This window comes from Panthera onca, chromosome A2 (assembly GCF_046562875.1).
Source record: "Panthera onca isolate mPanOnc1 chromosome A2, mPanOnc1 haplotype 2, whole genome shotgun sequence".
In the NCBI taxonomy this organism is placed as follows: Eukaryota; Metazoa; Chordata; class Mammalia; order Carnivora; family Felidae; genus Panthera; species Panthera onca.
In genome coordinates this window covers 61,436,745-61,461,524 of record NC_138340.1, presented here as the reverse complement: position 1 = coordinate 61,461,524, position 24,780 = coordinate 61,436,745, and the positions used below count along the sequence as shown (strand labels likewise).

At 64.1% G+C, this 24,780-nt stretch overlaps 1 protein-coding gene across 10 annotated transcripts in view; it reads left to right on the top strand.

The window, feature by feature from the left end:
- Positions 1-22,403, top strand: part of CAMK2B (calcium/calmodulin dependent protein kinase II beta) — an 82,044-nt gene extending 59,641 nt beyond the window's left edge. For 2 of the 10 annotated variants that reach the window (XM_060632022.3, XM_060632033.3), the window contains exons 7-23: positions 2,046-2,148; positions 2,239-2,322; positions 3,649-3,743; positions 3,898-4,020; positions 4,411-4,494; positions 5,098-5,140; positions 6,076-6,150; positions 10,298-10,335; positions 10,465-10,536; positions 11,733-11,777; positions 13,148-13,196; positions 14,751-14,831; positions 15,632-15,745; positions 19,819-19,894; positions 20,002-20,096; positions 20,329-20,563; positions 20,654-22,403. In XM_060632022.3, the coding sequence (XP_060488005.2) occupies positions 2,046-2,148; positions 2,239-2,322; positions 3,649-3,743; positions 3,898-4,020; positions 4,411-4,494; positions 5,098-5,140; positions 6,076-6,150; positions 10,298-10,335; positions 10,465-10,536; positions 11,733-11,777; positions 13,148-13,196; positions 14,751-14,831; positions 15,632-15,745; positions 19,819-19,894; positions 20,002-20,096; positions 20,329-20,561 (1,410 nt within the window). In that variant the 3' untranslated portion in view covers positions 20,562-20,563; positions 20,654-22,403. The remainder of the gene's footprint in view (positions 1-2,045; positions 2,149-2,238; positions 2,323-3,648; positions 3,744-3,897; positions 4,021-4,410; positions 4,495-5,097; positions 5,141-6,075; positions 6,151-10,297; positions 10,336-10,464; positions 10,537-11,732; positions 11,778-13,147; positions 13,197-14,750; positions 14,832-15,631; positions 15,746-19,818; positions 19,895-20,001; positions 20,097-20,328; positions 20,564-20,653) is intronic. The other 8 variants (XM_060632024.3, XM_060632023.3, XM_060632026.3 and 5 more) reach the window with 8 other exon arrangements.
- Positions 22,404-24,780: the final 2,377 nt, after the last annotated feature.

Genomic DNA, 24,780 nt, shown 5'->3' with positions numbered 1-24,780 from the left:
GCAGGTGTCAAAAATCAGCCTATGTCTACTTGGGGTGTTTCTTTCTGGGCTCCAGGTGAGGCTCAGACCTGGCGTGGGGCACGCAGGTAGGGCTGATGCCAAGGGAGCAGGGGGTGAGGGGCCGGCCTCCCTGCTCTCTGCCAGTGTCCAGCCCAGGCTGCAAGTCTCTGCTGCCCCAGGCTCAGCTCTAGGCAAACTGGTTTGTCACCTGCAGGGCACAGCATGGCCTCAGGAGGAACAGCAGCCCTCCTCCTCCCCCTCCCCCTCCCCTGCCTCCTAGTCTGTCCAAGCTGTGTTCCTGTTGGCTTTTTCTCTGGGGTGGGGGTGGGCGTGGGCCTGTCATTCCTGCAGAGAGTCCCCAGGTGGCCTTTGAGACCAGCCTTCCCATGGGATGTGTGCTCACACTGAACGGGGTCACACCTTCCTTGGGCCACCAGGGTGTGTGTGTGTGTGTGTGTGTGTGTGTGTGAGAGAGAGAGAGCTGATCTTTGTGGCGCTGCTCTGGGGACGAGGTCCCGCCAGGAGCAGGCTCAGGACCCCCTCTCTGCATGTCCCACGTGGTCCTGTGGCCCTCTGTGCCTGCGCTGCCGGCCTGCCTTGTCATGAGTCTCCCCTCTGTCACCGTATTTGGTAGGCTCAGGACCTCCAAGCATCCCTTGGAGGCATGCATCCCCACCTTGTTCATGATTCATAGCTATCTTTGGGGCCACGGTAGTGCTCCCCACAGCCCAGCTGTGACCCCGGGGGCAAACAGCACCCTTCAGCCTCCCGCCACGTGTGAAGGGCTGAGTGCCCTCCTCTGGAGAGGGCCCTGCCTCCTGGTCTCCTGACTGGGACAGAGCCCCAGAGGCCCTGCCATGGTGGGTTTGCTCTCAGCCAAGGCAGGGAGAAGGGAGGGAGGAGAGCGCACAGGGGCTGCAGGGGGTGGGGCTCTGCTGCATCCCCTCCTTTCCTGGGATCCCCAGCCCTTCCCTGAGACCAAGCTCACTTAAGTCTTGCTTCTCAGGAGTGCGGTTTTGTTCTCTCTGATCTGTGGAATTCAGGTCAACCCCCCTGGCCGGCCACAGCTGTGCCCCTGCTCTTTCAGACTGCTTCATGTGGGTGCAGGAGGAGGTGGGGGGGCCTCCTACCTGGCTCACGTGGGCAAAATGAAGGTGTTCAGGGTCCTCCAGGCTGTGCTGGGTGGGTAGGGCCACATGTCCCCGTCATGTGTCTTCTGTAGGGATGGAGCCCAGAAGGTCCCTGGTTCCTGCCACAGGGCAGCATCTTTGATGGGTTCCAAGGGCCTCTTATCACGATCTAACACGTCAGGGTTACAAGCAGCGTTTACACAGTTGTGTGGGTGGTGTTTACCCTGAAATGGCAGTGTGGTCTCAGTGGGCCTCCCTTTTGGGAGGGTGGCCTGGTGAGGGGGCTGAGGGCCCCAGGAGCCCCTGGCCTGGTCACCGATGGGGAAGTCCAGAGGCTACCACCGCGGGAGGTGGCTGGGCCAGGACGGAAGGGGCCCTGTGTACAGGACTCAGTGTACAGGGACCCTGTTGGGCCCTCGGGCCACGTGTCCCAGGTCAAGGACGGCAGCCCCCTTGGTGCTCTTGTGGGATGGGGACGAATGTCATTTCAGCTTGAGCAAGGCTGCTGCTCCTTGAGGCCAGGCGGGCGGGGATGGGGCCTGCGACGGGCCTGTCCCGCCTGGGGGTGGGACAGCCAAGCCAGGGGGACTTGGTGGGCTGATGTTCCGAGGTGCCCGGGCTATGGGGCCCGTGGTCCTCCTCCGTGCCCTCTGGGGTCACCATCCTCAGGTAGCCCCCCACCGTGTCTCAGCGCCCAGATGGGGGCGTGGGGTGGGGATGCTACCTGCTAGGGCTTGTAGGGTGCCTTTAGTCCGGTCGCCTCCCTGGGTGTGAGCCCACTCCCCTCTGTCCCCGGGAAGGTCACAGGGTGTCAGCCACGCCCGGGGTGGCCCCCACAGGGCAGCCTGCAAACCGCTCCCTCCGTGACGCCCCGGGTGTAACCACACGCCCACTGGCTCGTCGCCTTCCCTGCAGCCTGAGAACCTGCTCCTGGCCAGCAAGTGCAAAGGGGCCGCAGTGAAGCTGGCGGACTTTGGCCTGGCCATCGAGGTGCAGGGGGACCAGCAGGCGTGGTTTGGTGAGTGTCCTGGTGGGCTGGGGTGGGGGTGGAGGTGGGGCGGGGGTCAGCTGCCACCTCAGCCCTCACACTTCTCCTCCTTGTCTGCAGGGTTCGCTGGCACGCCAGGCTACCTGTCCCCAGAGGTCCTGCGCAAGGAAGCATATGGCAAGCCGGTGGACATCTGGGCATGCGGTGAGGCCTCCGTGTCGGTGGGTGGGGCCTCGGGGAGGGAGTCATGGGCCTATGCCACTTGGGCTGTGCCAGACCTGCCCCTGGGCTGCCCCCAGCCAGGGGGCCCCTCCCCACTCACAGAAGCCCACCTCCCCAGTGAAAGGCCTGGGTGCAAGGATGGCAGGGTGCTGGAGGGGTAGGGGGCTGTGCAGGCCACTCTGGCACGGCTGCCTGAGGATCCCCTGCAGAGCTGAGCACCTGAGGTGACACTTCAGGGGTGGGGGGAGCACTTGAGGACCCCAGTGCCCTCATGTGGCTCACTGGCTCTGGGCAGGGTCCCCATCGCAGCCAAGGCCAAGGCCACCGCAGCTGTTAAGTGCAGGAGCTGGGCCTCTGACCCCCTGTCCCCTGGTGGGGAGAGCAGTGTGCCCTGACTGGTGTGTCACTGCACTTGTGTTCCAAGGGCACAGTGATGGGCTCTGCTGGGTGTGGGGCTCAGGTAGGGGTTGTGGGGTCTGGAGAGTGTGGGGTGGGGGTGGGGCTGCCTAGTGGGGGGCTGGGGGTGAGGCACCAGTGGGGGCTGAGGGGTTCCGGGAGGCTGCGGGGGTGGGGGACCTAATGAGTGGGGGCCTGAGGTTGGAGGTCTGCGGGGGTGGAGACTGAGGGTAGGGGCTGGGGTCAGAGACTTCGAGGGCGGGGCGGGGGCTTTGGGGTGGGGGTAGGGGCTGGGGTTGGGACTGCGTGGTGGTGGGCGCTGGGGGGCAGGGGCTTCGGGGGCGAAGGCAGGGGCTGGGGACTGCAGGGATAGGGGGTGGGAGCAAGGACTTGGTGGTTTGGGCCTGGGAGTAGGCGCTGGTGGGGGGGCTTCGTGGTGGTGGGCGGGGTTGGTGATGGGCTGGGGGCGGGGCTTCGTGGTGTTGGGGGCGGGGTAGGGGCAGCGGGGGGTGGGGGCGGAGCTGCGTGGGGGCGGGGGCTGGGGGCGGGGCTGCGTGGTCCTGGGGGATGGGGGCTGGGGGGGGCCTGTAGGGGTAGGGGCTGGGTGCTGGGGGGCTGGAGGTAGGATCTGGGGGCGGGGCTACATGGGGGCGGGGAAGGGACTGCGGGGATAGGGGCTGGGGGCGGGGCTGCGTGGTCGGGTGTTAGGTGTAGGGGCTGGGGGCGGGGCTGCGTGGTGGTGGGGGCGGTGCTGGGGCCTGCAGGGGAAAGGGCTGAGGGCGGGGCTGCGTGGGGGCGGGGGCTGGGCGGGGCTGGGCGGTGGTTGGGCGGTGGTTGGGAGGGGGCGGGGGCTCTAGGGGTAGGTGCTGCGGGCCAGGCGGCAGCCTGAGGCCGGCGTTCTGCTTTGCGCAGGGGTGATCCTGTACATCCTGCTTGTGGGCTACCCGCCCTTCTGGGACGAGGACCAGCACAAGCTGTACCAGCAGATCAAGGCAGGGGCCTACGATGTGAGTGCTGGGACCCCGCCCTGTCGGGGCGGGGGGCAGGGAATGGGCGGGACCACCTCCCCAGAATCATGACCTGGATGAGATTCCTCGGAGAATTCGGGCTTTTGCCTGGGGTAGGGGCTTCAGGCTCTCCCACGTGTTGCTTTCTTTCTAGTTTCCATCCCCCGAGTGGGACACGGTCACTCCTGAAGCCAAAAACCTCATCAACCAGATGCTGACCATCAACCCCGCCAAGCGCATTACCGCACACGAGGCGCTGAAGCACCCGTGGGTCTGCGTAAGTGTCCCCAGCGCGTTGACCCCGCTCCTTGCCTCTGACGGGCCCCCTGGTCTGCTGGGCACGGCACAGGCACAGGCCTCAGTCTCTGGGAGGACAGGGCTCTGGGGGTAGAGAGGCCCCGTCCCTCATGTAAGGGAACAGAACGTGGAGGCTGACAAGGGACAAGCCAGGGGGCCATGGGTCGGGGACACAGCCGTCTGGGGTGCCAGCAGGGTGAGCATGAGGTGGGGGCAGGCAGGCTGTAAGGGGTGATGCACTGGGGCCAGGCAGCAGCTGGGATGGATGGCCTCCTGCTGGCCCCCGTAGGTGCCACGGCCCTGTTGTCCCTCTCCCTGATCCCCATCTCAAGTCGCCTCAGGTGCAAAGCTAACACCTCTCTTTCCACAGCAACGCTCCACTGTGGCCTCTATGATGCACAGGCAGGAGACTGTGGAGTGCCTGAAGAAGTTCAATGCCCGAAGAAAGCTCAAGGTGAGACCCGGCCCAGCCACCCCGGCCCCTGCCTGCTGACCCCACCCCCCCTGGGGGTGTTGCCCTTGACAGCCCCAGGCTCAGAGAGGCCAGAGGGGTCCTGGCTGGCTTGGTAAGGGGAGGCACAGGGGTCCCAGTGACCTTAGCACCGCCCCAGACCAGATGTTCCAGGTGGACTCAGCCCCCACATGACAGTGACACTGGAGGTGCACAGAGCCTGCCCGTGGGCCAGGTGCCCCCTAGGGCATGCTGTGCACCTGGTCGCTGCTGCTTGCTTTCGTGTGAGCCAGCAGCCAGCCGCAGACCCTAGTGGGCTTGGTGAGGAGAGCACCCTAGCTGGTGCCTGGGGGTCAGGGGGAGGTGGCAGGGGGCTGACCTGTGGGAGGCCAGCCCCTCGTGGGTCTCCCCCGAGCACTACTGCAGGCAGGAGGGCTGTGGTCAGTGGGCAGCTGCTGTCTCAGCTCTGCAAGAAGGAGGCCTGGCCATGCAGCTGGCACTTTTGTAGTCTTGTGTCTACAAGGCTGTGACCCTGATTCTGCCTGGGCACCCAGAGCCTGAGGTCGGGGCTGGGATTCCTGGTCTCAGCTATATGTCTCTCCCCAGGGTGCCATCCTCACCACTATGCTGGCCACGAGAAATTTCTCAGGTGAGAACAGTCTTCGCCCCGAAGAGAAGGCTCACCACCGACCTGTGGCCCACGGCCCACCCCTCTCACCCCGATGGCCCTTCTCCTCCACTGCTCAGCAGCCTGGCCTTCTGTCCTCTGAGGGCAGCGAGGCCTGGGCTCCATGGGCGACACCCCGGGGTCCGCCCTCCACCCCCACTCGGCCCCGTCCCTGCGTGTTGGGTCTCTGTGTCCTCACCTGACGCCCAGTGTCTGAGCTGCCTGCCACCTGGGCCACAGCTCTGTGTGTCTGTCCGGGTGTTGGTCGGCACCTCTGTGGCCTCGTTGTTGTCCTGAACCCTCTGAGCACCCGTTCTGTGTGTGGGAGGGGAGAGGAGAGCCCGGGACCTCCCTGCTGAGCTTTGGACATGCTGGCGGCCGCCCACCTGGGGCACTGAGGGTGGGTGGGGCTGGGAGCGTGCGGCTGCTCTAGGGGGTCTGTTAGCGACCCCAAAGCCAGGGGCCCCGGCAGGCCCGCTGGGCACAGCGTCTCCCTGAGGGGCAGTTCACCCTCTGGCTGTCCTGTGGTTGTCTGTCGCCCGCGTCGTCGGGTGCGGGAGCGTCTGGGGTCCGTTCTTGTCCGTTTGTATTCAGCACCCCATCCTGTTACTTTTGCTGCAGGGAAGGGGGGGCATGCTGTCACACCAACACTAATAGGACCTGTCCTGTGCGCACACCCACCCAGTGGGTGCGAGAAGCCCCCGCGGGGGTTTTCTAAGGAGAAAGGAGGCAGACGCTTTCCAACTGTCACTTGGTCTGGGTCCTGTTCCCACTCTCCTGTGAACGGGACTCTGGAGCCATTCGCCACCCAACCGTGGACTCTAATCTTCTTCTGCTTCCTTTGTCTCTCCCCCTCCCTTCCCCTGCCCGCCCCGTCTGTGTCCGCCCCTCCCTCGTCTCTAACCCGGTGCTAACAGTGGGCAGACAGACCACCGCTCCAGCCACAATGTCCACCGCGGCCTCCGGCACCACCATGGGGCTGGTGGAACAAGGTAGATGTTCTTGACCAGGGTCCCGCCTGTCGGCACGCAGCCCCCTCGCTGCACGCAGCTGCCGGCTGGGCCTCCAGGGCCACCCCAGAGGCCCCGGGAGCCCCCGCTCCCGCTGTGCACAGGTCCCACAAGGAGGGTCTCGGACCCCACCTGCTAAAGGAGGGGACGGGCTAGGTGACCCCTAAGCCGTGCCTCCGCCCACACTCATTTCATTGAATCTTGGTCCTGGCCCCTGAGTCTGGGGGTCAGGAGACCCCTCTGGTCAGAGCCCTTTGCTCTCTGATCTCTCTCCCCACTTGTCTGTCAAGACCCCCGTTCCCAGTGACCTTGACTGCCCGTAAGAAACCTCAGGGTTGCTGCTGGGTCCGAACCCTGAATGGGGGGCCCCAGGGAAAAAGGCACTGAGGCAGAGACCCTGCCCCACGCGAGCCCTGTCGCCCGCTCCGGCCAGCCCCGACCACCCAGCTGTGACCTTAGCCAGAGCCCCAAGGGGTGGCAGACCCCAGGACCTGTTGCTGGAGCAGCGTGAACTGGGGGTGGGCAGGGTTAGGGTGCACGGAGCCAGCCGAGGGCCGATCCCAGGACTCCCCAGATGGAGCTGCGGGGCCTGGCGTCCTGCCATTGCCTTGTGCTTTGCCTTGGGGCGGGGTGGAGGCCTCACCCCCCACCCCGTCCACCCCAGCTCTTGCCTCAAGATCCCCCCCGCCGGGTGTGCAGCCCCGCCTGCCCAGCTGGAGGGCCCCTCTTCCAGCCACCACCCCATGGGATGCTCAGGGGAAGGCCGCCCTGGGGAAGGAGGGTCTGTGCCCCTCCTGTGAGTGCAGCAGACCTGTCCAGCAGGCGAGGCCCTACCCAGAAAGATGTCTTTGGCTTAATGTCCAGAGCCTTTCTAGAGCGGGTGAGGGGAGGAGAGCGAGGAGCAGGGAACCTAGGCGCTCCTGGGGAAGAGCTGCTGTCCAGCCACAGTGAGCGAGACCTCTGGCTGCTCTCTGCCGAGGGCCCTTGCCTGCAGCCCGCCTGCCAGCAGTGGATGTGCACCGCATGAGGCCGTGTGCATGTGCAGTGCCCTGGGCGCCGAGGGCCGCTGTGTCCCTGGTGCGGTCAATGCATGAGGACGGAGCCCAGCATGGCTGTCCCGGGTGACTGGTGTGCAGACGGGGCAGAGGCTGGGCCCGCCCTGTGGGCTGAGGGCCCCCTGCTAGGTCAGCCCAGCTCAGCCAGCAGCACTGGGCTGGGGGGGTCTCAGCTTCAAGGCCATTGCCCCTCCACGGGGGCGGCCCCCTGGGGGACATAGCACCTGGGCCAGAGGAGCCCTAGGGGTCTTTTTAGAGACAGATGCTGAGGCTCATGGGAGTGTCTTGGCCTTCCTCAAGAAGGGGGCAGGAGGGGGCAACCGTGGCCTGGCCTGAGGACCCCCGGTGGGTGGGCCAGAAGGTCTCTGTGTATCTATCAGGGCTCTGGGGCGCCTGTTCAGGCCTCCGTGGCACAGAGAGAACAGCCTGTGCTTTCGAGTGCCAGTGTAAACGGGGGTTGACGAGGACCTGGAACCGATCCGGGTGGAGCCGTGAACTCTTCCAGGAGCTGCTTCCAGGGAGGGCACAGCTCCAGTCCATGCTGCGCCCACACTCGCAGATGCTGGTTAGAGGTGGCTCCTGGGGGCAGGGTTTGGGATCTGGGTGAGAGGATTGGTGTCTGCTGTCAGGCTTTCCGGAGCCCGGGCCCTGGTGGAGCCGTCCGAGTCCCCGGATGGGTGTTGCCGTGTTGAGTAGCACAGTCTGGGATTTGACTGAGTCAGGGACTGAGGGGAGTACCCACGTAAGACCCAGGTCTGTCCCAGGGTCTCCATCTGCCTCCGCCCAGGGCCTGGCTTCGGGGCAGGGTGGGCGGGGGGGGGCAGTGCCGACCGCATCTCCTCAGGGCGCCGAGCCAGCCCTGGGCTGCACCACTCTGATGCCGAGCCCACAGGGTGCCGCAGGGCCCGGCTTAACTTTGGGTGCGGGGTCAGCTTGCCTGCCTGCTCACCTGCCTTGATGCGCGCGCCTTCAGAGGGGCTGGGGGCCTTCCTCTCCTGGTCCCTGGAGGAGACCCGCCCCCAGCTGGTGGGCCCAGGAGGAGGGGTCCCCGCATGACTCCCACTTCAGAGGAGTTGGGCTCTGCCTGCGCACTGGACGCCGGGGTGGGGGTGGGGGGTCAAGGGAGCGGACGGCTGAGGTCAGTGTGGGTCAAGGGGCCATGCTGATCGCTAGGTCAGGAGCCAGGGCTCCGTGTGCAGGGCTGGCCCACCCCTCCCCGATCCCTGCCGCAGGAAGTGGCTCCGAGAAGGTGGCATTTTTGGTGCTGGGACGTTTTTGGGTCTCGGCTGGCAGGGCAACAGGACACAGTTCTGATCCAGCTTCCCCAGGATCGGGAGGCTGAGACGCAGAGCAGGCAGGCCTGGGGGGCAACGAAAGGGGTGGCCTGTTGTCCCTTCGCTTACTGGGACCCCAAGACACCTCTCACAGAATGAGGACCACCGGACACGGAGCTGGGCCAGGAGTCAGGCTCTGTGGTGCAATGCTGCTCCCTGGATCCTGGGGGAGGAAAGGATGGTTGTGGGGGGAGGGCTGGGAACAGACACTGCACCCAGGGTGGCTCTCCAACAGTCCCACAGCGCCCTCTGGCCCAGCACAGTCACCTGTGTCCCTGCCCAGAGCCCAGAGGGCAGCGATGGGTGACTGCAGAGAGGAAGGTGGTTAGCAGGCAGCGGCCCAAGGCCTGGGACCCCCCTTGGCTGCTGCATTGGGGACCCGACGGTGGTTCTCAAAGTGAAGCAGAGTTAGGATCCTCCACGACAGATGACAACTGAACGGATACCACACCCACCTCCCCCCACCCACCCCACCCCCAGAGGTCTGGGGTGGACCTGGGTGGTTCTGATGCTGCTGGCGTGGAGACCCCACTTTGAGAACCACTGCATTTCTCTGGGCCCAAGCGTTCACAGGGTCTGATGTCACAGCCCCGAGTGGGCGTCCCTCCGGGGACATTCCTGGCAGCGAGGGGTCCTGGGCCAGGCCCACTGGGGACCACCCTGGTCCCGCTGAGCTGGCGGCTCCGCTTCAGGGCTGGCTGGGGGAGAGGGGGGCGGGGGTCTTGACCACCCTGGACCTTACCCCTCCGGCGTCTGCCCCCGGGGAGCGTGGGTGGGGTGGGCAGGACCAGGCTGAGTCCTGGGCCGCACTCCAGACCCTGACCTGACCATACGAATCCTGTTTTTTTTCTTTTCCTCACTACTCTGTCCTCACCTTTCCCTTCCTGTGAGGTAAGTTGACTTCCTGTGTTCCGAGGTTCTACCATCAAAACTAACCACTCAGGAGAGCGCAGATGTGGGCAGGGTGGGCTCGCACAGGAGAGAGTGAGGTGAGGGCTAGTCTGCCCCAATCTCTGTGGGGTCAAGTGGGGTGACACAGGCCACCTGCCCAGCATCCGACAGGTGGTGGGAGCCTGGGACCCTCCCCCAAGGGTATCATCCTGCTGAACCCACTCAGAGCCCAGGGTCCTCAGGCGTGGACGGAGAGGCCCGTGTTGGCACCGATGTTGCCAGAGCAAGGCCAGGACTGGTTCACGAAGAATGAGGCAGCCCCTTGGGTGCTCTTAGCCGGGGGGTGGGGGCACAGCCAGGGGCCCGAGTCCTGTTGGCTGAGAAGGGGCCAGGAGGCTGAGAGCAGGCAGGCCCCTGGGGTTGGGACGAGCCCCTCCCTGGTTGGGTGGCCAGTTACAGCCCACCACCCCTGCTCAAGAACACAGAGAAGGGCAGACAGATATCCCCGCCCCACCCTGGTGCCCCGTCCTGTGTTCCTATCTGGGGTGGGGCCCTGGTGGGTGGGGGGATCTCTGTGTCCTGCAGGGTCATGGTGCATGGCCCGGGGAAGGAACCTGTCCTGGGAATGAGGGTGTTGGGCGGGCCTCTCCAGGATGGCCCGCAGGCCTGCTTTGTCCCTGCTGGCCACAGAAGCCACTCTGCCTCAGGACCTCGGGTCACTCGCCTGCCCACTTGCTCTTGGGGGCCCCCAGAGCCTGGCCGGTCCCTGAGGTCACCTCACACTGAGGGCTGGGTGGTGTTGGCCCCAGGCCCTTTGCTCATGTTGCCTGTTTTGTCCTCATGCAGCAGCCAAGAGCTTACTCAACAAGAAAGCAGACGCGGTGAAGGTGAGTGCGCTAGGCCCTGGGGGGAGCCCTGACCCTGCCGCTTGGCCCTCCCCCACCGCCCTGCAGGGCCTCCCTCTAGGCCAGGCAGGTTCCCCTTGTCCCTCTAACTTCCTCTCCCTCTCTCCACAGCCCCAGACGAACAGCACCAAAAACAGTGCAGCTGTGACCAGCCCTAAGGGGACACTCCCTCCAGCCGCCCTGGTACTGAGCCCCTCAGCCCCCTGCTTCCGGCCCTCTCGCACCCCTGCCATGTGGTGGCCACCTGTCCAGAGGCCTGGGGTGAAGGTGGGGTCCAGCCCCGGCCTGTCTCTGGTGGACGCCTGGTCCTCCAGCCCCCTTTACCTCTTCGGTGTGAAATGAGGGCCAAGCCCCTTTCAGGCGGTCCTGGGGCTGTGCTCGGGAGCCTCCCTCAGGTGCCAGGGACTGGCCCAGCCTCCCGCCTGGGTGGACTCTGAATCAGCAATGAGAGGCCTTCAGGCGGCCAGTGAGGCGAGGCCCAGGGTGGAGGGCACTTCTGATCCTCCTCCTGCCGAGGCAGGCCCATCCAGAGTGCCCAGGCAGACACTGTGCAGGGGCGTGGCCTGCCGGGAAGACACCTCCCAGGTGCTGCATGGGTGCGCCGTCCAGGACGTGGGGGCTTTGGGAAAGAATGGGTGAGGCTGGTCATGGCCTCGGAGCCCACCCAGTGATCTGAGGGAGACAGGAGCCCTTGGCAGTCTCCCTGGTGGAGATCCAGCCCGGGTACCTTCCCATCAGAGGCCGTGGCCTGCAAGTCCCCCAGCGGCCAGGGAGATGCACGTCCGTGGCTGTGCTGGCCTGTGACTGCCTGGGGGTTCTGGCTCTGGCCCTTGCCTGGGGGATCCTGCCCAGGGGACACCCCAGCTGGCGGAGCAGGGGTGCTGTGTGCCCACGGTGGCCTGTTGGGGTTTGCTGGCGCACAGGTTGAGTTTTCTCAGAGCACGTGTGGTGTTTCCATGGGCCACAGGCCCACCTCTGGGAGCCAGCCCCACATGCCCACAGGAAGGCTGGGTTTGCCAGATGGCCATCTCACACGTGGGGGCAGCCTCAGTCCAGGATGGGAGGGTCCCACACAGCCAGCCCCGTCTCAGACCTTGTCCATCCCATGTGCCACTCCACCCCCATGACATCCTCAGAACCGTGCCCCCACCATGCCGGGGCAGCCAAGGGAGGGGAGGACCTGTTTTCCTGCCCGGGGCCCCCATGCTGTCTCCCACACTCCGTGGGCATACACGCTTGCTCTCTGCCCACCTCTGAGCCCACCCTGGCCTCCCCAGCCCGCTCCGCCTCCTGCCATCCTGGCTCCGCTGCCCTCCTCCCCTACCCCCTCCTGCCCTGCTCACTTCCCTCTTTCCTTCCTCTGCTTCCTTCTTCTGTAGGAGCCTCAAACCACCGTCATTCATAACCCTGTGGACGGGATCAAGGTACTGCCGCACCCCGTCCCCCCTTAGGAGCCTGTGCTCGGGCAGGAGGCAGGCCAGCGGGGGGCATGTCTGGGACGGTGACCCCTGGGGGGCACTTGTGCTGAGCGTAGGGGGGCAGGTGTACAGTGAGCCCCGCAAGTCTGGGGCTGCCCAAGGCCCAGAGCAAGGTCTACGTCTCATGTTGTCCGCCGGGCAGCCAGGGGCCAGGAGCGCAGGGTGGCCTCAGACGCAGGTCCCAGGGGAGAAGGGGCAGTTGGGGGAGGGAGTAGCTCAGATGCCCCTGGCTTCCCCCATTGCTCACCTCTGTGCCCCCTGTGCTTCCTGCTGAGCCAGCCTGCCTCCTCTCTGCTCCGCTCTGACGTCATTTCTGCTGCATAGGCACCTCGCCTGCCCGGGCCAGAGAAGGGGCTGGCTCTAGGGTGGCGGGAGGGACGTGGGCGGCTGAGCTGTTTCTAGGACCAGCACCCCTCGCCCCCACACGCACATACCCAGGCCTGGGTTCCCCAAAGGGCCGCCCCACACGCTGGCTGTGGGCCGGGATCAGGGGGATCAAGCCAGACTCCAGGTTCTGGGAAGGGCCTGGGTGCACTCCTGCCTTGTGACTGTGGACCGGTGTCCCTGGACCCTGTGTCTGGGGTGAGAGGCTCCTGTTCTCCCTGCAAAGGGGCTCTAGACAACCGTCTGGTCCTCCAGGCTGCAGACCCCCCACTTCTGGGCAGGGTCCAGAGAAGTGTGTTCAGTCAGGGGGCCAGAGGGGGCGCTCCAGAACTCCGTTAAGATGGTTCTTTCTGAGGAGCAAGCCAGCGTCTTGGGAACCGTGCAACAGGTGAACAGCACCTGGTTTCTTATCTGAAGGGCGGCAAGCCCCCAGGTGTGGGGCTGCCCGGCTGCCCTCTAAGGCCACCTGAGGAGTGATGCTGGACAGTCGAGGCCTAAGGGGCAGGCGGCCCCCTCCTGGGGAAGGAGGTGTGGGTGCAGCTCCATTCTGCCTGGGCCGGGCCAAGGCTCTTGAGGGCCTTCTGGAAGCTTCCCACCCTGTCTGCCAAAATACACAGGCTGTGGGTACCTTTCTTCTTCACCAGTATTGTGGAATTTTAAAGGGCCCATCTTCCTGGCTTATTAAAGAGAGTCATCTGAGCACAGGGTCTTTCCACCAGGCGTGTGCGCTGTCGGGAGAAGGCGCAGTCACGTCCCTGGGCTGTTGGGGACGTGAGTGGCTGAGCCCAGGGGATGGGTGACCCCTGGGGGCCGGCACGAAGCTCCTGCCCTGCCCCTGGGGATTCTGGGTTGGGGCCCCGCAGCCTTGGGAGGGCACCTCCAGGGCCCGTGGAGGCCACGTCCTGACCTGCTGCGTCCCTGTGTGTCCCCAGGAGTCGTCGGACAGCACCCACACCACCATAGAGGACGAAGACACAAAAGGTACGAGTGTCGCACGCATTCTGCTGTGCTGGTGGGTGGGCCGTGGGGGGCGGGGCGCCGGCAAGGGGGTGGAGCGTCTGCGAGGCGCTGGCTGGTGGGTGGGCCATGGGGGCGGGGCGCCCGCGAGGTGGCTGGTGGGTGGGCCATGGGGGCGGGGCGTCCGCGAGGTGGCTGGTGGGTGAGCCGTGGGGGTGGGGCGTCTGCGAGCGGGTGTGTCGGCGGGAGCCTGACCGGGGCGTGCTGGCAGATGGGCCGGCCCCGGGGCAGTCTCCGGCCCTGGCGCCCTGACCAGCAAGGGGTCTCCCACCCTGCGGAGGACCGGTTCCTGTGGGGAACACCTTGAGAGCTGAATTTGCTCAACTTCTGTTAAATTCCCTTATATTTGTGATCTTGCTAAGCTGGTAGTTGATAAGTAGATAACCAACAAAGGGGCTTATTTTGGGTTCTGGATGTTTCCACCACTTGTGTGGGTGGGTTGGGCTTCCACTCTGTGCAAGGCCAGTGACCATGCCTGGGCCTCAGAGGGCGGCAGAGCGCCCTCCCTGTGTGCCCAGGCACCCCTCTTCTGCTCTCCACCTTGTCAGCATCCCCAGGGAGGGGATGTGGCGTCCCAGCCACACCAGACCACCTAATCCTCTCAGCCACATGCTCACACACCCCTCAGGGCTGCCCCAGGGCCTGATGGCCGGCCATTCTATCAGTTTGGGGGATGCAGTGACACCCGAAAACAGAGGTGAGCATAGGCCCTTGGATGAAGGGAGAGTGGCTGTTTGTGTGTTTTCTCCAGACAGACAGACACAGGCCTAAACCGTCAGCACGGAGGCCTTCCCAACACTCTGGCCTGCCATTCTGTCTGGCCATGTGGGGGCCTGGATGGCCCAAGCCTGCAGGAGGGTCCGGCAGAGCCTGGCCTGGCCAGCCTCCTCCCAGCCCAGACCCCCACAGCCCCAGGAAACAGGGCAGACTCCCGCACACTGAAGGTCATCGGTCTGGACACCTCCCAGCACTCCTGGAGCCCCGCCTCCTGCCTCCCCACTGCCTCTGGACCCCACCACCTGGTGTTGGGGCTGCTGTGAGCTGTGTCTGGGCCTTTTCAGCCTGACCCCACCGGGGTCCTCGTCCCATTCCCTATCCTCTCTTTCCTGCGTGTCCCCACCTGTCTCCAGTTTCATCTCACTGGTCTGCCCCAGCCCCCAGGGTTCCTGACAGGTCTGCCCCAGTCCCCAGGATTCCTGGCAGTGAGGAGCAGCTCCACTAGGAGGGGCTCAGGGAGCTCAGAAACCACACACCCCCAACTCATCTCCACCTCCTGTTAGCTCCCTGCTCTCTCTGCATCAGGAGGCCCCTGCTGCAGGCCCTGTCTCTCTGGAGCAGTGCTCCTCCTGGGTCCCCTCTGGCTGCCTCTGCCCCTTCAGCCGGCCCTCCATGTGGGCTAAGGCCCCACTCTGGTCTCTGCCCAGCAGCTTCTTGCTGCTGAGACCGGTCTCAGGGCGGGAGAGAGCAGGGCCTTGCTTTCTCTGCCCCACCTCACGCTTTGCCTCCTGTCCACACCAGCCCTCAGGGTCCCTGATATCCTGAGCTCCACGAGGAGGGGCTCGGGGGCCCTGGAAGCTGAAGGCCCCCTGCCCACTCTGTGTAAGTAGTGTTCCCAGGCCTGCTGTCCCTGCTGCTCAGCGGCCCCTGTGCCCACCATGCACGGCCTCGGCTGCCCCTGCCAGGTTGCCGGAGGCTAACTGTCCGGGCCTGTCTGGGCGTCTGGCACTAACTCCTCCAGCAGCTCCCAGCCTTCCTCCCTCCTGCACTGCGGTCCAGCCCCAGAGGGTCCCCTGAGCTCTGGGCAGGCCCTCTGGGGTCACACTGTGCTTCCTGCCTTCCTTGGATCGCCTGCCTGACCTTCCCAGTCACTGTGACCTCATGGCGCCCCCTGCCCTGAGCACCCAGCGGGTCCCAGGGAGTCTAGGGACAAGGAGCTATTGCAGAAGCTCCTCTGGCTCACAGGCTTGTGGACTGAGAAGGAAAAGGCCTGGGCTTCCTGCCCCCCTGGGTTCTCCACTGGGTTCTCCACATGCTGGGCTGCTTCCTCTGTCCTCCCTAGAGGGCACCCTTCTCTGCCCACAGCAACCGCCCTGCCATGGGCAGACAGGTGCATTTACCAGGCATTACTAGAGCCTCCCCCTGTCCACTTTCACCCTCCCTGTCCTCCCATGTCAGTCCTTGTCCTCCCACATCCCCCTACACCCCCCAGTACCCCTCACATCCCTCGACATCCCCCTGTGTTCCTCCACATTCCCCCTTCTGTCCCCCTATGTTCCCAATGCTCCCTCTACGTCCCACTCTGTCTCCTATTCTCTCTGGCTTGGCTCATTAGGCCACAGTTTTCTGTCCTGCATGCTCCCCACCTGCTCCCTGTTCACGTCTGGTCTGTTCCACCCCAGCCTCCAGGCTCTCTGACATCCTGAACACAGTGAAGAGGGGCTCAGGGGCTCTGGAAGCCCAGGGCCCCCCACCCTGCCCATCTTCGGCTCTCCCAGGCCCCCCGCCCACCCCGTGTAAGTAGCACCTTGAGTGGCCCCCTGGCTGCAACTGGGGGCTCACAGGAATGTCGAGACCCCCGGCTGTGGTGTGCTGCCCCCTCACTCTGGGGAGCAGCCAGCTTGTGGGGGCAGAAAGTGGGGCACAGGGAGTTCCCCATGAAGGTGGCATTTGGCCTCAGAAACCAAGTTTGTGGTTGCAGATGTGCGGTCGTGAAGGAAAGAATCAGAAACAGTCGGGGTGGACTAGAGGCTCGTGCCTGTGATCTGTGGCCCGTGTGACGCAGTGTCGGTTGCTGGGGGGCGGTTTGCACTGGGCTGCCCCCCCCCCCAGGCAGGAAGGGAGGGGCCGGCTGTTCCAGCCCGTCCGCCGACTGCCGTGAGGATCGCTTACAGGGGTGGATGACAGCCCAGGGCCACAGCCCCCCCCCAACCTGCCCAGGGACTGACATGCAGGGAGGTGCTGTCGGATGAGAGGCTGCAGGCCAGGGGCTGGGCATGGCTGGGGAGTGTCTGGGTGAGTGCTGGCAGACCCTGTGCCCCCACCCCACCCATCCCACCCCCCCACCTCCCCCACCCCCAGCCCAGGCCTGAGGGCCAGGGCAGGGAGGAGGGGGAGCCAAGCAAAGCAGTGTCGGGGGGCACAGGGGCAGCCTTCAGGCAGCAGTGGCTCTCCTAGGGAGCTCTCTGTACTTGCCAGAGGGGCGAGGGCAGGTGCAGGTCTCTGCGGGCCTGCTTGGCCAGGGGTCTCGTGGGGGAGGGGGCAGGGCTGTGGTAGGTGCGCAGCAGAGCCTGGGGAGGGGTCAGAACTCCCCATTTGTGCACTCCCTGGGCCTGCCCGGCCTTGGATCACAGAAGCTGAGGCTTGGGTTTGTGGAGAGGTGCACACAGGGTGGGGGTGGGGGTGCCTGCCACAGTACCCCAGCCCACCTGCCTTCGGAGTCTGCATGGCAGACCGGGTTGGGGGCTCTGAGGACAGGACGTGCTGTGGGTCTGAGCACGGCAGGCTGATCTTGGGGGTCTGTCTTGAGCCAAACTACAGAGGTGGGGACTACAGGAAGGGGCCTGGAGCAGAGCCAAAGGAAGGGGTGCCAGGGGCCTGCAGCCACTGGTGTGGCAGGACTGGTGGGGGAGGGGTGAGCGCTAGGGGGATTGAGGGCAGGTGCCCCCAGGCTCCTAGCTCCTAGATGTGCCCTTCCCCCTGTCCTCAGCACCCTGGCTCCTTTGAGTATTGGGTGGGCTGCAGGTGAAGGACGGGAGTCACATGGGCCCAAAGAAGGGACTGTTTGGGCTGAGATCTGGCTCTCAAGGTTCTGATGGGGTGCCCCCATCTCCAACTCTGGGACCACTGTCCGCCTCTCCCAGCACAAGGACCTAGGCTGCAGGGGCCGTCCCGCTGTGGGTCTTGGGTCCCCTCCTTCCCTGGAATGTGTGTGCCAGCTGTGTTCCTATGTAAATGGGGTTGGTACCCACTGGCCCAGGCCCTGTTCTCCATAATCAGGGATTACACCCAATCCAGGCTGATCCTGTGCAGCTGCCTGCCTGGTGTGGCTGGCGCTCCCGGTACCTCTGCAGATGCCAGGGTACGTGGATTAGGGCCAGTCTGGAGTCACTGGGGCCCCCCCAGACCCTCTGCCAGCAGCCTGGCCTCCCTGGCCTGCAAGCTTGCCCAAGGAGAGCCAGAGGGAGTGTGGGGGCTCCTGTTCATCTCTGGCACCCCTCCCAAGCCAGACCCTTGCCCACACACCACAGCCCCATCTGCAGAGTCGCCTGCTGACGGGCAGACTGTGCTCTGCTCAGAGGCTTTTCCTCCGGGGAGTCCCTCATGCAGCACGCCCCATGGGCCAGGGTTGGGTCTGGGCAGCAGCCCCTCGGCAGTCTCGCCTTCCCTGTCTGCAGAATGGGTTGGCAGCTGTTTCCCATACACCAGGCTCCACAATTTGTGCCGTGCCCTGACTCTCTCCTGTTTACTTAATACTTTCCCTGTTGCGGATTCTCATTTTTTTATTATGGTTTGTTTAAAAACACCCAATACTCTTTCGTTAAGTGGGAGATCAGGTTGACTTGTCGTAGCATGGAGTGACCGTAAATCAGAGTACCCTGGGAATGAGACAGAGGAACTGTTGCTCAGCCCCAGCGGCAGGGTTGTTGGCTGCGGGCTCTGTGGGGTGCTCTCTGTGGGGGAGGGAGGCTAGCGGGTGTCGGGTGTCCGGACACGCAGGCGCCGCCATCCTCACACAGGCAGAGGGTGCCCAGCTCTGGGGCCTCAGTGGGAAGCCATCTCCATTAAGGTGACGGGAACCTGGGAGGGTGGATAGCATCCTTGCAGCAGAAACGCCCAAGTAGAGGGAAGCCAGGTGATGCAGAGGGACCCCAAATGTCCGATGTTGCCCTGCCCAGGGATCCCAAGACTGAGAACAGAGAGTGGCGTGTGTAGGGACAGAGCTTTGCTGGTGGACACAGGTGGACATGAGGCCTTAGGGTAATGAGCCTGCAGCCCACCTTCCTGGACCCCAGGCACAGAGTTTGGTGGAAATGGCCCCTTAGCAGAAGTCAGCTGGGCCTGGAGAGAGGGTTTGTCAAGGTAGGAAAAACTTGCAAGGCAGCGCACGTATGAACCTATACATGCGAACACGCACGTATGTGACGTATGTGAACACGTGCCCTCCCTCTCACGACACACAAGCCCACACGTGCACCCAACACCTCAGGTATCATGGAGGTCCTCGTGTCTTCACAGTCCAGAACCTGTGCAGCACTCAAGGCCCGCCTAGGCTCGTCCACCCTCCAGGTGGGCATCTGTGGGTGCTGGTGGCAGGGAGAATGGGCAGTCTCACTCCAGGGCTGTGGGCACATGCTTCAGGATACCACGTTCGCCCTTCTAGACCCTGCAGTCTGTGCGCTGGGACCTCGACCCACAGGTCAGCTCACCCGTGTGCTGTTCCCAGGGGTACTACTCACTGAAGAGTAGAGACCTGCAGACAGACGTCCCCTCCAGGGGCAGAGAGCTGGGAGGGAGCCTGTGGGGAGGGGGCCCGGCCTTCAGTGCATTTGCTGCGTCCGAGGTTTACCATCAGCACTCTGTTGCTTTAAGAGAGCACCGTGATGTTTGTGCACACGTGCTCATGGCGTGTGTATTCTGGTGTGTATCTGCATGGAGGGTGTTAAGCACCTGCGTCAGGACAGGCGGTCTCTGGGGAAGGGGGTGAAGAACAAAATTTAGGGGAACACAGCCACTCACAAATATACCTGTAAGGTTTTATTTCCCAGCTGTCTTGAAAGTTGTGCTGGTTTGAATCAGCAGGGTGTGCGGCTATATTATTGTCCACTTCTTCCATATGTTTATAATAGTTTGCATGAAAATAAGTTGTAGTTAAAGAGATGGAGGGGACCCTGGGGGCCAGGCCTAACTAGGCCCAGAGGCCAAGCAGGCAGAGCTCTGGCATGGGGGGCGCCGGCTGGACGGGAAATGTGGGGGGGACGGTGGGGAGGGGCCCTCACCTTGGCCAGAACGGAACAGGTGGAGGCCAGCGGGCAGTCAGGAAGAGACCCACAGACTCGACTTCCCTACTGGACCCACATGGCCCTATGCCCTGGCTTTTGCTCATAATCCTCACCCTGCAGCCCCCAGGCCTTCCTGGCCTCGTCCTTTAGTGGACATTCCTAAAGATGTGATGGGTTGGAGCAGGGCTGGTGAGCCACATCCAGGTGGCAGGAGCCGGGACGCAGGACCCAGTGCCGCAGCTGCAGAGGGCCCAGCGGATGCGGCCCAGGAATGGGGGGGTACCACAGGGTGGGTTATGGCAGGCTTGGCTTCCCCTTGGTCTCCAGACACGTGGTCCCTTGGAGGGAATACGTCTGTCGCGTGGAGATGCTGTATGTGACACAGCATAGCTGGACTTGGAAACGGTGGGGGGTGGAGCGGGGGGGAGGGGAGGGCACTGGGGGCCTCGGAGGGCGCGGCCCGATCTGGACGGATTTGGGTCCCTTCGGGGAGGAGAGGCAGGTGGGCGCTGGAGACGCCCTTCTCTAGGCCCGCAGCGGGGCTGCTTGGGGCGGCCCTCGGTCACTGGGCGACTGTGTCCCCGCAGCGCGGAAGCAGGAGGTCATCAAGATCACGGAGCAGCTCATCGAGGCGGTCAACAGCGGGGATTTCGAAGCCTACGCGTGAGCCGGGCGTCTGGGCTGGGGGGGGGAGGGGGTGGGTTTCCCCGCGGCGAGAGGGAGGGGCGGGGCGTGGCCGGGGCCCCTCCTCACCTGGGTCTGCCCCCCAGGAAAATCTGTGACCCAGGCCTGACCTCGTTCGAGCCTGAAGCCCTGGGCAATCTGGTGGAAGGGATGGATTTCCACAGATTCTACTTCGAGAACCGTGAGCGAGGGGGTCGAGCGGTGGGCGGGAAGAGTGGTGGGGACAGGCGGTGAGCGGGACAGATACAGGAGACGGGCGGAGACGGGCGGTGGGCGGGGCGCAGGCGGAAACAAGGCCTTGGGCGGGGCGTTGTGGTAGGGATGCGGGTGGGGCAGATACGGGAGGTGGGCGGGGCGCACAGGGCGCTGAGCCCAGCGGCCCCCCCCCCCCCCGTCTCCGCCCCCTGCCATAGTGCTCGCCAAGAACAGCAAGCCCATCCACACGACCATACTGAACCCGCACGTGCACGTCATCGGGGAGGACGCTGCATGTATCGCCTACATCCGCCTCACGCAGTACATCGACGGGCAGGGCCGGCCCCGCACCAGCCAGTCCGAGGAGACACGCGTGTGGCATCGCCGTGACGGCAAGTGGCAGAACGTGCACTTCCACTGCTCGGGCGCGCCCGTGGCCCCGCTGCAGTGAAGGTGGGTGTCCCTGGCGTTGGCCTTGCGGGCGAGGGGGGGGGCATGCCCCCCCGGGGGCAGGGCTGACCACCCACTCTCGCCCCCTTTCAGAGCCGCGGCCGGCGTCGCGGGACAGACTCGGTGTTTGGAGCCCGGCCGCCAAGGTGGCCTGCCTGTCGCATGTTTGTGTCTGCCTCGTTCCTCCCCTGGTGCCTGTGTCTGCAGAAAACCAAGACCGGATGTGATTTGTTTTTAACAAGACGACAACAACCACAGAAACAATTGATGTTGGATGAAACGGAAAAAAAAAAAAAAAAGGAAAAAGCTGTAAAAATCACTGGCATTTGTGGGGCTTCGGACCGACGGGCACCCCCCCCCACCCACGCTCCATGTGTCTGTCCGCTCCTGGCCCCTGGGGACCATGGGGCAGTGAACGTGTCCACAGGGGCCGGGCCGAGGAACGGTGTGTGTTAGGTGACGCCCCTCCCCAGGTGTCTGCATTCCCTGCCGTGCATGGCTGCTGTCAGGAGTGTTGGCCACCTGGGGCCCAGGGAACCTGAGCACGGCTGTCCCCCTCCTTTCCTCTCATGCCCCCAGCATGGATGAGCAGTGCAGAGGCCGGGCCAGCCCCCGGGCGCCCGACAAGCCATCCAAGAAGCCCCCTCAGGCCCAAGGCTCCAGTTCTGGTCCCTCCAGGGCCGAGGAGGTTTGGTGAGGGGGAGGCACCCCTTAATGTCAGATCTCATGCCTGGCAGACTTGTGGAGAGGACACTGTTGGCTGCAGCCCTGTCGGGAGGGGAGCCCCTGGGTTGGCCTCCCTCCCATTCAGGGTCACCTCTTCCTCTGCCGACCTTTCCCCTGCTGGCACGTCCACCAGGGGCTCTGGACTTGGTCAAGAGGCAGGAAGGGGAGAGGGGTCAGAAGGCAGGTGCATGGCTCTCTGGGCTCCCAGGCCGAGACTGGTCCAGGCAGATGTTTCCAGGCAGTGCTTTTGGAGTCTGGGTCTGGAGCCGAGGGAGGGAGAGAGGGAGGGAGGGCCGCCCTGGGCCCAAGGGGCAGGGCACGGTGAACCCCTGGCCAGGCCTCTTGAGGGAGGATGCTGTGTGATGGGGACCCCGGGATGAGGAGAGCACGGACTGGGCCCATCTTGAGGTGCCCCTCGTGCTGGTGGGCACTGAGGTGCAGCTTGGGCTCGGGCTGCGTGGTAAGGTGGCAGTACCGGGGTCCCGGGGCAGCCGGCCGGGTCAGGGTGGTCAGGGGCTGTGATGGAAGAGACGCAGGACCTGGCGCCCCAACACCTACCCCCTTAATTCACATTTTCAACAAGGGTTTTCTTTATCTTCCCCCACAAATCAAGCCAAGGGAGGGGCACAGAGTGGGGAGCGACACTCAGAACGGACACTCACCTGCCCGTCCACGGCTGTGCTCAGGACAGCTGTCCCCACTCATGGACACAGGGTAAACATCCGCCGGGCTCCCTGGGCCTCAGGCAGCGGCAGTGCTCGCCGTGGACAGCGTGGGGCCCGGCCATCCTCCCCTCTGGGGGCCTCCTCCCTTCTCCCTTCACCTGTCATCTCCACGGAGCTGCCTGTCTGGAATAATTTGGGGATTTTTTCTGGGGGATAGTTCTTTTGCATGACCCCTTTCGAGCAAGCCACACCTGCTCCTCTAGCTAGGCGTCCGAGGTGTGGTGGCATCGGCCGGCCCGCTCTGTGGAGGGCCAGCTGCCCGCAGTGCCGGCTGGCCCTTCCTCTTCTCTCTTTTGCTGAGTTTCATTGTCTTTTCTTTCTGAGCCTTGTAAGTGTAAAAAAACCATTATTTTGTTCTGTCTCGGGAAACTGCAAATAAAAGAAAAACAGGACCAATGGCTTCACTTGCAGCTGGGGGCTTTATCCCAGGGCCCTCCTTCCCTTTCCCTGTGCCCTACCCCGACTCCCGCTCTTCTTGGCAGGCTCTACCCCATCATCTGTGACCCCGGCCTGTCACTCAGGAGGGACACGTCACCAGCTGCCCACCATTCCCCTGTGGTATGAGGATGCAAAGCCACGTGGGGCCTCCCCCAGGAATGCCCGCCTTCGGCTCGTGCCGCCTGAGTAAGCATTGAGCACAAGGCAGCAGGACCACATGGCCCCAGGGCTGTCTGAATGCGTGACCACATGGCCACATGGCCTGAGGACACCTGAGCAGCGTGTGGCCACACGCGCTTGGGCTCAGGCAGGCTGGGGCTGCTGTGGTCTGTGCTCCACTGGTTCTGCTGCAGGCCTCCTGGCCCTCTGCCCTCCCAGACAGACCCGTGCAGCCTGCTGGAGCCCACGTGCACCCTCACACGAACGTGGGCAGTCCCCCCTCCACACCATGTCCCCAGGCCCTGCCAATGCCTGTCTGTATTGTATGCCTCATGCTTTTCTGGGACAGAAATGTGGGCCTCACAATAATTCTGGACACCAAACATTCCCCACTCGTGTGTCTTCTGGTAAGGACGCCCCAGGGGGTCCTCTCTGGCTACCCCAGACCTGCCCACTAGGACAGGAGGCCCTTGACTTCAGCTCCTGGTGCCCGGCAGGTGTTCTCAGGAGGAAGGTTTATGCCAGAGAACACACAGAGGCTCCAAGAGTGGGGCTCAGAGAATCTAGGACACGGCCCCGGAGCGAGCGGCAGTCAGTCCCCGACTCTGTATCTAGGGCTCCACTCACCTATCAGCTGTAATCCGAGGAAGCTTTCCAGGCCAGGCCTCCCTGGGGGCACTCACACGGCCCTGCCCAGCCCTGAGGACCCTGAGCCCTGGGGTGCGGAGCAGGACCGGCAGGCTGGGCACCCCGTATGGAGTGGGCAGGGAACTACAAAGCGAGGTCAGTGAGACAGTCTTGGGTTCATCACTTTTAAATGGTACCTGCTTTGGTCAAGGCTCCTTGGGCCTCAGGGAGACCCTGTGACCCAGCAGGTCCCGCAAGCAGAAGCTGATGCCCTCAGTCCAGCCCCAAAACCCAAGGCCACTTCTCATTTCCACAATCACAAGTGAGATTGAAGGCAAGGCTCATGGCCACCAATGAAACAAGGCTGCACAATCCTCAGACCCTCTAACCACCAGCCACTGAGGTCATTCCCTAACCTGGGACCAGACTTGAGGCTCCTGGGCCCACAAGCGCCCAGGGAGGCACCAGACACCCCCCACGCCTGCAGAGCCTGCCTCCAGCTCCTGAGGACTTTCCACGTGTGTGGCCCTGGCTGTGGTTGCAGGGCAACTCCCCAGGCCAGTCCCCCTAATCCAGGAGTCCGGCAGGGCTAGCCTCTGCTCCAGGGCCCCCTCCCCTGTCTCCTGCTAGACAGGTCTAGGTGAAGGGAGTTACAGCTTAGGCCTGGGGCTTAAGGACAGGAACTGCCCCAGGACCCTGCACCCGGCTTCCCGAGGAAAGGGGCCCCTGAGGCTTGAACAAAGCAGAGGACTATTGTGGAATTTCAGAAGACAAGTTTATCCAGATAAGAACCTTTCAAACAGAACAGTTAGGCAGCAGTTACTATAAAATACACTCTTTGCCAAGTGCTCTTCGCCTGCACAGGTGTGAGCCGGCCCCACCCACCCCCACCCCATCCTCCTCAGCCACCTCCAAAGCTGGAGGTGTCAGATACCACGCTGTCCTTAAGGGGAAGTCAGAGCACCCTGGGCACCATTGAGCAGGTGGGTTGGCACCTCGCTCAGGGTTGCACAGGGCAGGCTATGTTAGAGGCCGACGCAGTGCCCAGAGCCAAAAGGGCAGCTGGCAGGTACACCCATTAGGGCAGGGTCGTCAAGAAGCCATGAAGTTCCACCTTCCAGCCCAAGCAAGGGAATTCAGGGGCTGGCACTTGCTGCCAGGGCAGTGGGTGGGACCTCCTGGGTAGGGCAAGAACCAGCTCAGGGAAGGACCCCCTGGGACGGGATCTTGTTTGACACCACCCCAGGAAGGGCTCTGTGGGGAGTGGGTCCCAAGGGTGCATCGTGAGCTGGCATGCTCTGGAAGTACTTAGGACAGGGGGAGGCAGCAGGGCCTGAGGGGGCTGGCAGGTCTCATGGCGGGGGCTTGTGCCTCTGGATGGGGGGGCCTCTCAGGCAGTGCTCCTGCGGGGGTCGGGCTGGGGAGGTGCTGGCTCAGACCACACCCATGGGGCATTGGGAGGCTCAGGATGGCCGGTACCTGGTGTTGGTGCCCAGGAACAGCAGCCACAGGAAAGGCCACTTGCTAAGGCACACAGGCCCCAGG